The 13,595-nt window shown below is 36.7% G+C and overlaps 1 protein-coding gene across 10 annotated transcripts in view; it reads left to right on the top strand.

Annotated features, from left to right (window-relative positions):
• Window positions 1–13,595, top strand: part of METTL8 (methyltransferase 8, methylcytidine) — a 43,450-nt gene that overhangs the window by 14,477 nt on the left and 15,378 nt on the right. For 6 of the 10 annotated variants that reach the window (XR_006169546.1, XR_006169543.1, XR_006169544.1 and 3 more), the window contains 8 exons: window positions 322–713; window positions 1,260–1,309; window positions 3,701–3,764; window positions 4,095–4,234; window positions 7,297–7,403; window positions 7,503–7,568; window positions 8,161–8,387; window positions 11,536–11,640. Coding sequence is in view for 3 of the 10 variants with exons in the window: in XM_042822718.1 (XP_042678652.1) it covers window positions 322–713; window positions 1,260–1,309; window positions 3,701–3,764; window positions 4,095–4,234; window positions 7,297–7,403; window positions 7,503–7,568; window positions 8,161–8,351 (1,010 nt within the window). In the remaining 7 variants the exon portion in view is untranslated. The other 4 variants (XR_006169547.1, XM_042822718.1, XM_042822721.1 and 1 more) reach the window with 4 other exon arrangements.

The raw sequence follows: 13,595 nt of genomic DNA on the forward strand, positions 1-13,595 counted from the left end.
ATGTTTTAAAAAAAAAATAAAATCACATGAATGAAAGAGATGTTGAAGGAGTAGTGAGTAATCTTTTCTCTGTCTGCTTGAAGAGATTCAGAAAGCCTCTGTGTCCTATACTAAGTGAGGTGAAATCTAATTAAAATGTCATGGAGTATTTTTCAGCACAAATCAAGTTGAGACCCCAAATTCATGTATTTTTATTTAGATATATACAATATGGGAAAGTACCCTTTTAACGGTAAATTTGAGATCCAGATTTCATGTTGCTTGATAGTATCTTGCAGCTAAGCTGATGGTCACCAAGTTCTTACTTTGTTTTAATTTCAGATAAGTATGAGAGAGAAGCCAGTAAATACTGGAATGAATTTTACAAGACTCACAAAAATAACTTCTTCAAAGATCGCAATTGGTTGTTCTTGGAATTTCCAGAAATCCTTCCAGAAAAAATGAGAGAACAGTTGAAAATAGAGGAAAGACCTTCAGAACACACAAAAATAAATATTACCAACAGTTTTTCACATGAGAAAGAAATGTTTGAGGAAAGAGAAAAGTATTGGAAGAAAAATACTGGAGATGAATCCACTTCTGAAAAAGGATATGTGTATAATAAAAAACAATCAAAATCGATTGCTGACAGCCCTCAGGGTAAAAACAACGAGGAAGAAATTAATATGCAGGAATCCTTCCCTGGTGGCTGTGCCACTTACAGAATATTAGAGGTAATGCACTGCAAATGCTCTGTCCGTTGCATTCAGCTCCACCTACTTACTCAGAAGCCTGATAAAGATGCTTATCAGCTATCAAGAAAGTAAACAGTTAGAATTGAACTACTATGTTCACTTAAGGCAGAAACTTTCAGAGCAACCCAGGACCTGAGCATTGCTTCCCATTTAAAATTTCTTCCAAATCAGAATTGGGTGGTCAGATTCCATTTTCACTGGAAGTTGTTTCTTTTTCCTACTGAAAATTCTGTCTCAAAGTGCTTTGTTCTCCATACTTGGCAAATTCTTGCCAAATGGTAATGTTGGATAAAGCTATTGCATTTCCCTATGCAGTTTGGGTGCTGGAGTCTTTCCTAACTTTGGAAAGAAATTGAGGAGAAATGTGATCATAGCAGAAGTGATTTGAGAACTGTGGTATGAGCTATTTATACCTTTTCTGCCTTCAAGTCTAATGAGTCCTACCTACTAACTAATTTATGACAAAAAGGAATATGTTTTATTTGCTCATTTAACTTTTTTTGTGTGTGTGTCTTCTGATCTTAGGTTGGTTGTGGTGCTGGCAATAGCGTATTTCCTATTTTGAAAGTTCTATGGTATGTAGTGCTGTATTTTCAAATATTAAAGTTCTGTTTTTCTCCATTTTCTTCAAGTGTTTGTGCTAGGCTAGAGTGGCAGGAAGTGCTGACTGCATTGCTTTACAGCCCTGAAATTCTTAGTGCATGGAGATGACAGACAATGTTGCTAACATCAGTACAAGATACCCCGTACACTGCTCAGCCCCCAGTGTCGAAGGTGTCATGTCTGTTGACAAGTTTTTCTCTTCAGGAGCATTCAGGCTGACTTACTGTAGTTAATCACAGACAAATTAAATACCTTCCTGTACTTTATCTTATATGTTACTTTAAAGCTGTCTGATATTGCTCTAAAGAGCCAAAACCAGACAGTAAATAATAATTGGTCTTCTGGTGATAAGTTCTGTTATTTGTTTTTCATTTGGTTGACATACTTAACCAAATTGCTTCAGGTTTTAGTGGCAAGGAAGGCACAAGTCCTGTATTGGACTTAATTCTCTGAAATGTTTAAAGTGCTTAGCTTCTGGTTTTAGAAAGCACTATTATGACAGCATGTCCTCCCTTCCAGGTATGCAGGAAGGTTTTATTGAAAAGACTGGATATATATCATGGATTGAAATAGATTTCTTTTTATTCATACCTCCAGGAGATCATGTACAGCATAGTTCATTATTCTGTAAATGATTTCTGATTGCTAGCATCACAACAGTGAACAAATCCTGCATTTTGCAGATATGAAAACAGAGAGCAGGAGGAATCAAGTGATACACTGGGGTCATAAATGAAACCTATTAGTGTCAGCAATGCATTTTCATCCCAAAACAAACACTTTGCTTTAGAGAGCATAGTCTGAAAGGGAAGCCCTGTATCATATGAGTATCTGTATTAAAAAAGATGAGACAAACTTTTGTGTTTTTCTTGTGGGAGGCATTAGTCATGGGTTGGCATTTCTGATTGTTAATTAATCCTGAAGACCTCTATTTCATGCAAATCCTTCAGTCAGCCATATTGGTAAGTACATCGGACAACATACACATTTATCTTGTGCACTACCTGATGGAATCATCTTTTGCTTCTTATCAAGTTTGGCTTTAAAGCATAGTTGAATTTTTTTTTAATTTAATAATATAAAAATTGTCTTTTGTATAAATTAAAAAAAGCTGGAGTAGATACCTTAGCTACAAAAATATTCCACTTAAGTTTGTAAAATAACTCTTATGCAGGTTTTTCATGCTCCCATAAAATTTAAGCTGCTTTTTAATACAAAGCAACATGAAATAGACATCCACATTGACCTATGTCTTTGTTTTAAGTTGACTTTTCACAGAGCTACTACTCTGCTTTCTGAAAATATATGAAAGTAATATGAAAGTAATAACATTTTAGCAAGTCAATAAGTCAATTAGGTAATTAACTTGACCTTTGTCAAGGGACTGTCTGGGTCCGAAGCCTGGCTGCTTGTCCTCATCCATGATAAATACTTTAACTTACCAAATGTCATTGTGATTGCAGAGCTCATAAAAGTTCTGTTCTGCAACAGAGAATATATTTGGTCTGTAAGGTTTCTCCTGAAGGGACTTCAAACAGAGATCACTAATTCCCTTTCTAAAGAAAGAGTCTGTTCAGAATCTCAAATAACTTTTAGGAGAGGTGAGCTGGTCGTGAGTTGATGATGAAATCATCCTTCAATGCATTTGGTGGGGAGGCTTTGCTGAGTTGCTTCTAAATGAGTTTTTTGGAAGTGAAAGAAAAATCTCCTTCAAGTTACTAGTTGAATGTTGTCTATTGAATGGTACAAGGAAATTTGCAGCTGCCTTTGTTGTGTATGGGAAAGGAAGGCAAGACAATTCTACAGGAAATTCTTATTCATCTTTGCTTACAAAACAAATTGAATAATGGAAGGAAACAATCAATACAATTTAATTAAATCTGAACCACAGCAAGGTGGCATATGGGAACCCAAACATCTACGGAACTGTGGGTGACTTTTGCAAACCTATCCCCCTCAACATCATATTACCAATTAGACTGCATACATGAGTTAATGATAAAGATTTAGTCCAATGCTTTTTGGAAGAAAATGTGACCTATGATGTGCCTTTTATGTAATATAACACCAGGATGTTGTCTTCACTCCTGGCAGCCCTCTGTGACCTTCTTTCTTTTCCTTTTCACTTCCTAGCCCTGACAAGGCTGTAATCCTCCTTTTTATACTTACTCTGTTGGTATTCTTATGAATTTATCTGCCCTATTGGCTCATTACAACCTGTACAGCTTTCTGTGTCCATCAAGGTGTGCTTAATTAAACCAATGGAAAGTCCCAAAGGGCCCTCTGTAGTTCCAAGAGCACTGATGTAGACTTTCATCTTTTACAATAATAATTTTTTAACTGATGGTGGTTTGTTTTTCTAGCAGTGCACCTGGAACCTTTCTGTACTGTTGTGATTTTGCTTCAGGAGCAGTGGAGCTCGTAAAGGTAATTCATGTGCTTGCTTTAGAGTACTTTTTAAGCCTGTAATTCAGGAGGATGCCAGGAAGCCGTCTTCATGAAAAAGAATGTGATAGCTTTGACAACTTTTAACTGAAGTTTTCAATATTCCAAAGAACAAAGTCTTACTCTGTACAAGAGGAATGAATACCATCAGTGAGCTTGCTTCTCAGCTTGAGTAAGATACCGGGCAGAATAGGCTTTTATGAGACATGTTTTACAATGCTGAATAATTGAAGAAAAAAGTTTCTTGAGTCATAGTAAACGTATTAACTACTACTGTTCTCTCTGTGCCTCTTTTCATCTTTTTCCCGACAGTCACATTCGTCCTACAATTCAGCCTGGTGTTCTGCCTTTGTTCATGATGTGTGTGATGATGCTTTACCCTATCCTTTTCCAGATGAGATCCTGGATGTCATTCTCCTTGTCTTTGTGCTCTCAACTATTCATCCTGACAGGTAAATGAGGACTAAAGGGCAAAGCAAATAGGTTAAATCTCTTTTATCCCTAGAGGTTTTCAAGAATATCAAAGGAGGATGATGAATCTTTAATTTATTATTCAGCAAGCTACAGTATTTACAAAAAAACAAGGTATTTTAAATGACGTTTTCCAGAGAGAAAAGCTGGTCAGACTAATTCATTAGTGAGCCTCCTGTCTCCATCAAATAAAAGGGGCATACTGTAACTAAATACATTCCTATTAACAGTGGCAGTGCTTCAAGAAACAGACCTCTAGTCTTCCAGAAGAAAATTATTTCAGTGATCAAAGATGAGCGTTCACAACTTAACACGTTACAGTATGTTGATGGAGGTTTAGTTTGCTGACTTTCCACGCACAAATGTGTGCATACAGGTCTTTTAAACTGAAATACATTCAGAATTCTGTAATGTGTTTGGATTTGAGGAAGTTAATCTAATTTTCATGCATAGTGTTATGTTGGGAGCTGTTAACCTTGTTATTAATAACTCTCAGTGTCTAATGAACTGAATATTATAACCATTAAAGCTGGTTGATTTTTAAAATGTCTTTTTTTTTTTTTTTTTAATGAGAAAAGTTCAAAAGAGTGCATGCAAGTTAAATGACTTGACTCTTCCTTTAACCAGATTATTTAAGAGGAAATACACGCTCTCTGTGTGATAATACACTTACTACTTTCAGAATGCCATTAAAATGGGCTTGGCAAGCAGGATAGTATTTGCCTAAGTCTCAACACTGTTTCCCTGTCTAAGTTACTAATGATTAGCTTTACAAAAAGTCTTTCCCATATAGGATATTGCTCCTTCCTGTTTGTTCAGAGATGAGCACATGAGTCATGCAAAGCCTGGATCCAGAATTCAGAAACAACTCAAGCAGTAGATTTCAGATCTCTGTAACTGCAGTGATGCTGCCAGCAAAAAATTGGACAATAGAGGCTCATTCATTCAATCACTTAGTCTGTAAAAGCAATAATAAGATGTTCTCTCAGAATTTCAGTGTTTTCCTGCTTATCATTTGAGTACGAATGTGTTAATTTTTTCTCCCCATGTCTGTATCCGAAGGCTGACATGGATGTTTTTGCATACATATGTACACATACTCAAATATATTTCCTGTCTGATAAGATCCACTTTCCAAAAATTTGTTAGGCATTGCTATCTCAAAGAACTAAAGTGACTGCATGAAGATGAATATAATCTTTTTTGTTTAGTTTCCATTTTTCCTGAAAATGTTGAAAGTAAGAGAAGAAAAGGAAAACCAAGAGGACAATGCTGCAGAACTTAGGTTTTTTGGAGATCTGAAAAATATACATGAGAAACACATTTGTGTTCAGCACAATTGTTACTTAGTGATTTCTCCACAGCTCACGTATTTAGTTTTTGCTGATTGCTGCTTTCGTACCTCGTAGGTAACACACTTCAATTCTGCTACAAATCACCACTAAAAGTTGCTCAAAGAATTTGAAAAAATGTGAATTTGAAAGAATGTGAATTAATGTGATCCAGTCCCAGAAGATCGGATCTAGCCCTATCAGATCCGATTTCTGAAAGCGCTTTCACTTTTTATGTGCATTTTTTTGTGTGCACAGAACTTACACTTACGTAGACAGTCTGTTGTTCTGTGTGCAGTTACCTGTCTAAGAGTCATTTTTTCTTAGGTTGTGTTGCCTGTTCTGTCTGTTGCAGTATACATGACTGCCTGTGTTCAGCATTGGCGAAGAGGAGAACTATTAAAGCATTTGACTTCCTTTGAGGAAATTATATGCTCAGAAAGTGTATGCTTACTTTATTTATTTAGATATGCTGCTGTTTTCTGCTGAATTACTTCCTAATCATGTCTCTTAAAAATCAAGGCAGGATATCTGCACTGCAGTTGCTAAGGACTGAACTGTGCTAATGGCTGCGTTTTGAAGGGGTAGGCCACCTGAGAGACAGGCATAGTATAAGGATTTTCTATTAGTAGGCAGTAATAGTATGCTGATTTTGCATAGTTAAGGATGACTAGCTCTTCTTTAGCTCTTTTAAGATATGAATAGAAAAGCATCCTGTCTTTGTTATTCATTCATTTACCATTCTCTCTGGCTCCATGTCTTCTTTGTGATCTGTCTGTGTCCATGTGGAAACGAAGGGTTGAGTTAGGCTCGTGTTCTTATCTGCCTTGCAGCCTGCAAAGCGAAAACTGCCTTTTTTGGTCTGTCATAAATGTGGAAAACATGATTTCCACATTCATGAAATGTTCTGAAAGAGTGAGGCAAGCTGAACGCATTATTCATTAGTAAAATATTTTGCAAATACAAAGAAATGCCAATGAAAATGCCCTTGCCTAGTGAAAGAGCACTGTGTGTTACTTCTGTCATAGATACTGACACATAGATACTGGCTGACGTGGTCTTGGTAAGGAAGGGCTGATCATAGATATGATCAAGACACACAAACTTGTCAGCGTTTTGGAGGATGCAGACTTTCTCCTCTGATTTGCAAGAACTCTGGATGGAATCCTACTGAATTCCTCTCCTGAGCTACTACTCATGTTTGTCTTTACATTCTCTATCATTAGGTATTCAGATACTGACTGTGTGCATGATCAATACCTCAATAAAGAAATCAATTTGTATCAGCCTTCCATGTTCCTGTTTTTACTTTGTACTGTAAAAAGGCTTAGTCTAGTTCACCAGTGCCCATAGCTAACTGTTTGTTGTTGTGTGTATATGCCTGACTCATATGGCATATATTTGGAAACTGTGTTTTAATCTATACCTGAGATTCTATTGAAGCAAAGGCCAGGGATTCATTTTTTCTTTTGAGTTTGTATTCTCTAATATTCTCATATAAATATTTTTTTCTTGGTAGTTGGTGTATTTTTTTTCTGATTGTTTTTGTAAAGAGTTCTTCCTATTTGCTAATGTTTGGCCTTTTTGTAGAAAATATATAGGTACTCCTCAGTGTAGCCTCAGAAATCTGTGTATTTTCCAAGTATCTAGGAAAAAAAAAAACCCAACATTGACTTTGGCAGATCTCTCTGATATCTCATCTATTTTCTAAGGATGCAACAGGTTGTAAATAGATTGGTTAAACTACTGAAACCTGGAGGGATGCTGTTATTTCGAGACTATGGAAGATATGATACAGCTCAGCTTCGTTTTAAAAAAGGTAATTCCTGAATGCTTTTGTAGCTTACTTTTTATTTTTAGTGTTTTTTTGGGGAAAAAAAAAAACAACAAACATCACTTTTTTGTTCAAATTTCTTAGGTCATTGCTTGTCAGAAAATTTTTATGTACGAGGAGATGGAACCAGAGTATATTTCTTTACCAAAGGTATGAAATAGCTTATTTGTATAGAAAGTCTTGAGTGTCTCTCAAGATTATTTGGGTTATAAAACCTCATCTCTAAAAATAAATTTAAAGAAGGCTTTTATGAGCCTCTTTTCTAATCCTTTGCTTTTACAAAACCCAAAGCTAGGAGTTGTGAGGAAGTAATTCCTTTTAAATGTGTATGCTCATTGCATCTGAGGTTCTATAAAATTTCTTTCAGACATCACTGAAATTTCTCTTGGAATAAGCATCTTGTGTCTAATGATATTCTCAAGTTCTGTTATTGAAAGAATAAGAAATACATTTAATGATGTGTCAATGTATTTTAAATGTAATTTTAAAAGTTGAGAAACATGCTTGGAAGGATAGCTAGCTAGTAGCAGTGCTCAGATATCTTGTTCTGCTGTGTTGATCTGAGTTCCTGGACTGCTCCTTCTGCAAGAAATGTGTTGTGATGAATACTACTGCTCATTGCCATTCCATTCATTCAGTTTTGTTGGCAACCAGCTTAGACTGGAGCACTATACCCCACCTGCTGACAACTAATTTTATTTTGTTTTTATTTATTACAAAAATTCTTCGTTTGAGAAAACAGAAGAGGTACGGAACATGTTCAATTCGGCTGGATTAACTGAAGTACAAAATTTAGTTGATCGTCGATTACAAGTAAATAGGAAGAAAAAAGTGAAAATGCAGCGAGTTTGGGTACAAGGCAAATTCCAAAAACCATTGCTGCTATCTCTTAATAATCCTGAAGAAACCACCAGTAGGCATCCTTACGGATAACTGTACTGTTAACTTAAGAAAAAGAAACAGATCTGAGTAAGTATGTTTCATATAAATCTTGTGTTAGCCTCTGAAAAAGAGCAATACATTGAATTGAAAAGCTTTTCCTGATATTTTGTAAATGTGTGTATTTGAAAATGTTCTGAATAATATGTGCATTTCTAACTCCTTTATGCATGCAATGAAAGGAGATGCATTCATCTAGTCATATCTGTGACCAGGCATTTTATTTCCTTTCATATGAATAGCAACTAAGTATAAGCATATGAGATTTCACAGTATGCAAGATGTTCTTAAGTTTTAATGAAGCAGAATTGTTTCTGAGATTTTCAGAATGTCTGCTCTCACTCTCACTACAAGCTGTGCTGTGTTAATTTCTTCTAACCACTGTGTGTCTTTCAACTGTATTTCCTCTTTTGGGGGAAATTCCTTGTTACATAAACAGCAAAGAAAAGATCTTTTTCTAATTTGCATGAAAGTTATTTCATACTAACTGTGTGCGATATGCATAGGTATCAGATTGTCATCCTCTACTGTGACTTATTCCTCTGAAGTTTCCACTTTCCATCTACGTGCTTATCAGAAACAGGCCAAACAGCTAAGTGATGTGTTATATTTCTACCAGTACTATAGGTAGTAAGCTGAAAATCATGTAGAAAAGAATGGCCACAATGCCAAAATAGTGCTGACCACACCTCTTTTCACGCAATTCAGGATATAGCTAGCCTCTGTGGCTGCAAGCATGCACTGCTGTGGGCGTGATGGTGATGGGTTAGTGGTTGGACTTGATGAACTTGGAGGTCTTTTCCAACCTTAACAATTCTATGATTCTTTTGGCTCACATCTACCAGAACACCCATGTCCTTCTCTACAGGGCTTCTCTCAGTTAGTTCTTCTCCTGGTCTGTACACGTCTATGGCCTAAGTGCCTTGGCCTCATTGAACCTCATTAGGTCCAAATGGACTCACCTTTTGAGCTTGTTCAGGTCCCTTTGGATGGCATTCCTTTCTTCTGTTGTATCAACTGCACCACTCAGCTTAGTGTTATCAACAGACTTAGTGAAGATGCGCTCAGTCTCACTGTCACTGGTCAAGATGTTGAAATGCTTTTTATAGATCCTGTGGAGAAAGAGGACTACACTGGTATGTCAAGTGCTTTTAAGGTGAAAACCAAAATGCAGTCGTTGCTTTCAGAGGTACACAGTGGTGCTGAGGAAATTGAGCTACTACTAAAATATACTATTTCTGACGTTTAAATAAAATTTTATAGAAGGAGGAGAGGGTTAGGGTTAGGAGAGGATGAGAAACAGGTGAATGAATAAAATAATTGTATTACTTCAACAAGGATATAGAATTTATATAATCTGTAACATGCATGCAGTTTTGAGTCCTGTTAATACAGTTACATTCTCAAAGTCTCTTGTCTTTTGTCTGAAGGGTAAACGTAACACCTAACAACCTGTTGTTTTGGAAGTTGCTAGATGCTGTACTAAGTAAAGCTGGTTGTCTTCTGGAAAGAAAGAAATTGTCTAAATTTACATGCTAGGTATTTTCATCCCTTTTGAAAAGATGAAGGACCTGCATAATTTCCAAAAACCCAGTTATATTTCAAGAATGAGGTGCAATAACAGGCTTCAAGGGTAGGATCTGATCCTACGTTTCTTGTGTATTCTAAACTCCCTCTAGAATAAGAAACTTGTTTATGAATTAAGTAATTTAGGAAGCTTGGGTTAGAAAGGTTTTTATTTAGCTTTCGCATCCTGTAATCTGGAATAACTGCTTTGTGGTATAGATAATACGAAAGGTTAAAATACAGCTGTTTCTTCAAACTACCAGTCGTAGGCTTCTGCAGCATATAAATTAAAATCTGCTTATATTTTAAAGAAATTGCTACCCTGTTCAACTTGAATTTTTAATTGTGACTTTTGAGTGTCCATAGCTCTGAGTCTTCTATGAAGCATTTTCAGTTGCAGAATTTGCCAGGATGTGATGGTGATGATAAGCTCCTGAGCATTGTACAGTCTTATTCATGTGTATGATTTAGATTTTCCATATGTAGAGGCTAATGAAATGTTTGCTTTGTCTCTTGCACTGATATGTTGATTCTGGCAAGATTTTAATATGCTATGTTGTTATTTTAACAAAAATATTACATCTGTAGAAACCAAACCCTAAATTCTTGTATGGCCTTGAGCAAAATTTAGTGTTTCTCTTCCAAGTCTTGCAGCTCAAGTATTGGCAATCAGTTTTAGAAGAATGGTGTAATGCTGTGTGTTCTAGAAGTAGTAAGATCAGCTACTATTTGTAAGAGTGTGTATAATGTCTGCTGCAGAGAGAATTGTAACTAGGCTGAACTATTGTGAGACTGATGCAAGGGGAAATGGACAGTATCATTTCTGATAAGTCCTACCCCCAGCGCAAATGTTTTTCTGCATTTTGGTTTGTGAAATTTTGCTTTTCAAAAAGCTTAACCAGGGACAAATTTTTAAAATATTTTCAAAATATCTGTGTTATTTTTTTAGCTGGGAGAGCCAATACTATAATATCCCTATAATATAACAATAGAATTACTGAAATGAAGAAGAGAACTGCAGACAACTATATAAAAAATAAGGTTACGGGAGAAAGAAAAATAAAGGCATTGCAAATAGAAAGTGCCCAGTGTAGAATAAGGTTGTAAATTTCACTTTTGAAATCTGAAATTACTCCTTTAATCAGATATATGCCTGGACTCTCTAGTTACATAAATTTATGTAAGTATGTTATAGGAATAGTAAACATTTTTATTGCAAATGATTGTGGATGGGCTTTTGGTGGTTGGTTTGCTTTTTTTTTTTTTTTTTTTTTTCTGTTTAGTAATGCTTCTTGTGCTTGTGGTGGTAAAGCACACTTGTGATTATATGTAAATACAGAAAGATGATCTTGAGTTTTGGCTTTACTGACTTTGGCTTCCTTTATTAATAGAGTGTATCTTTTGCCCACCTTCACTGATATGCATTACATTTATGTATGAGATTTATGAGAATTGCACTTTATTAGTTGTTCTTTTATATCACGTAGTTTGTAAGCAAGTACAAGACAGTTACATACTGTTTAAAAAAAAAAAAAAGCCAACTTTCTTTCCTATATTATTTCTGAGGTATCTAGTCAGCAGCAGTTCATGTAATTTTTTTTTTTTTCCCCAGCAAAACCGAGGCAGGTGGTTGTGCAATATCTACAAATCCACCAAATCTGAAGAGGACAAAGGAAATGCAGGGCAGGCAAGGAAACAGCTGGAGCTCTAGACACAGGTTTCTTCTTGTACTGGAAACCGTTTTGTTTCTGTTCTGTGTTTGGGTTGCATCTTTGCTATCTGCAGATTCTACTGTTTTATGATGGAAAAAACAACCTGTAACAGATTATCCTGAAATTCATATAAAAACATATACCAAATACCAATTGCGTCAATTAACATAAATTTTTCTACTACACTTTGATTTATGATGTGGTCTTTGTTCTCTTCTCTGGTGTGCTCTTTGTTATATTGACATATCCTTCATTTCCTCTTTTTCTTGTTTGTGGTAGGCAGTTGTTTCCACAGGGGAGTTTTATCTCCTGTACAGAACAGAGTGTTTTTTCTTTCTGTATGAATGCAATGAGTAGTGTAGATGCTCAGCTGGTGCAGCAGTACTGGTTGCTTTCTATTAGTTTAAACTAAAATTTGCCTTAGTCTATGGCAGCAATAACAGTAGATGTTCTTGCATCAACTATACTTCTGTCTAATGGATAGCAGAACAGCCTTAAGAATAAACAATGTATATTATTAAAAATACTTAAAATTTCAATTGTCAATAATGTAGGTAACTTTGATTTTCAATACCTAAACTTTTTTACATGTTTGGAACAAAGATATTATATGTGAGTTTTTTTCATTTTGTTTTGTGTGTTGTTTTTTTTTTTTTTTTTTTTTTAACATCAAGGATATGCCAGTTGCCCCCCCTCTGCCAGAAACTGGACAAGTCTGTCTTATAAACACAATTATCATTAGTATATGCTCAGTAAGAATTACTTGGGTTGTTATGGGCATCTCTAGCAGGTTCTTTGCTGTACCTCTCATTTGGGCATGCCTGGCCTTGGTACTTAAACTGAGAAGGGACCATTGTGCTCCCTTTGCTGATGGTGAGCAAAAAAAAGAAGAGCTTGACTTTCTGAAAAACAAGAGTCAGGCAGGAGGGTAGGAAGATGAGGATGGGGCTCAAAGGCAGACAAGAAAAGGAATCTTTCCTCTGAAAAGTGGCATAAGAAGTAAGCTTGGGTAAACTAACAAAACAAGAATAATGAGATGTAGAACTGAATGGGAAAAAGCAAGAGAACATAACATCGTGGACAACACACAGGAAGTGTGTAACAAGGCAGTGAGTAAATTGGGCCTAGGAAGTAGTGAAATAAAATGAAGGATGTGAAGGGAAAAAAGGGACTGATCTGTCATATGAATAGTGAAACCTGAGTAAAAAAAGAAATTTGAATAAGGATGTTAGGTGGAAAGACCTATCTTCAAGATCTACGTCTTCCACATGCTACTATATTTCTGTATCTTCATGGAATATTATGGGCTTTGTCTTTCATCCAAACACACACAGTGCATTCCAGTTTATTCCAGGCTCCATCAAAAGAGGGGTGGCCAGCAGGGACAGGGAGGTGATTGTCCCTCTCTACTCGGCTCTTGTGAGGCCCCATCTGGAGTACTGTGTCCAGGTGTGGAGCCCCCAGTACAAAAAAGAGAGGGAGCTGTTGGAGAGGGTCCAGAGGAGGGCCATGAAGATGACTAGGGGACTGGAGCACCTCCCCTATGAAGACAGGCTGAGGGAGCTGAGCTTGTTCAGCCTGGAGAAAAGAAGGCTGTGAGGGGGCCTCATTGCAGCCTTTCAGTACCTAAAGGGAGCCTATAGAGGGGAGGGAAATCAACTCTTTGAAAGGGTTGATAACTGCAGGATGAGGGGAAATGGTTTTTAGTTGAGGAGGGGAGATTTAGGTTGGATGTCAGGGGGAAATTCTTTACAGAGAGAGTGGTGAGGTGCTGGAACAGGCTGCCCAGAGAGGTTGTGAATGCCCCGTCCCTGGAGGTGTTCAAGGCCAGGTTGGATGGGGCCTTGGGCAGCCGGTCTGGTCTAATGTTGAATGGGGAGGTTGGTGGCCCTGCATGTGGCGGGGGGGGTTGGAGATTCGTGATCCTTGATGTCCCTTCCAACCTGGGCCATTCTGTGAT

The sequence above is a fragment of the Centrocercus urophasianus genome, unplaced genomic scaffold (genome assembly GCF_019232065.1).
Source record: "Centrocercus urophasianus isolate 14NV4802_14NV808 unplaced genomic scaffold, USGS_Curo_1.0 seq_20, whole genome shotgun sequence".
Taxonomy (NCBI): domain Eukaryota; kingdom Metazoa; phylum Chordata; class Aves; order Galliformes; family Phasianidae; genus Centrocercus; species Centrocercus urophasianus.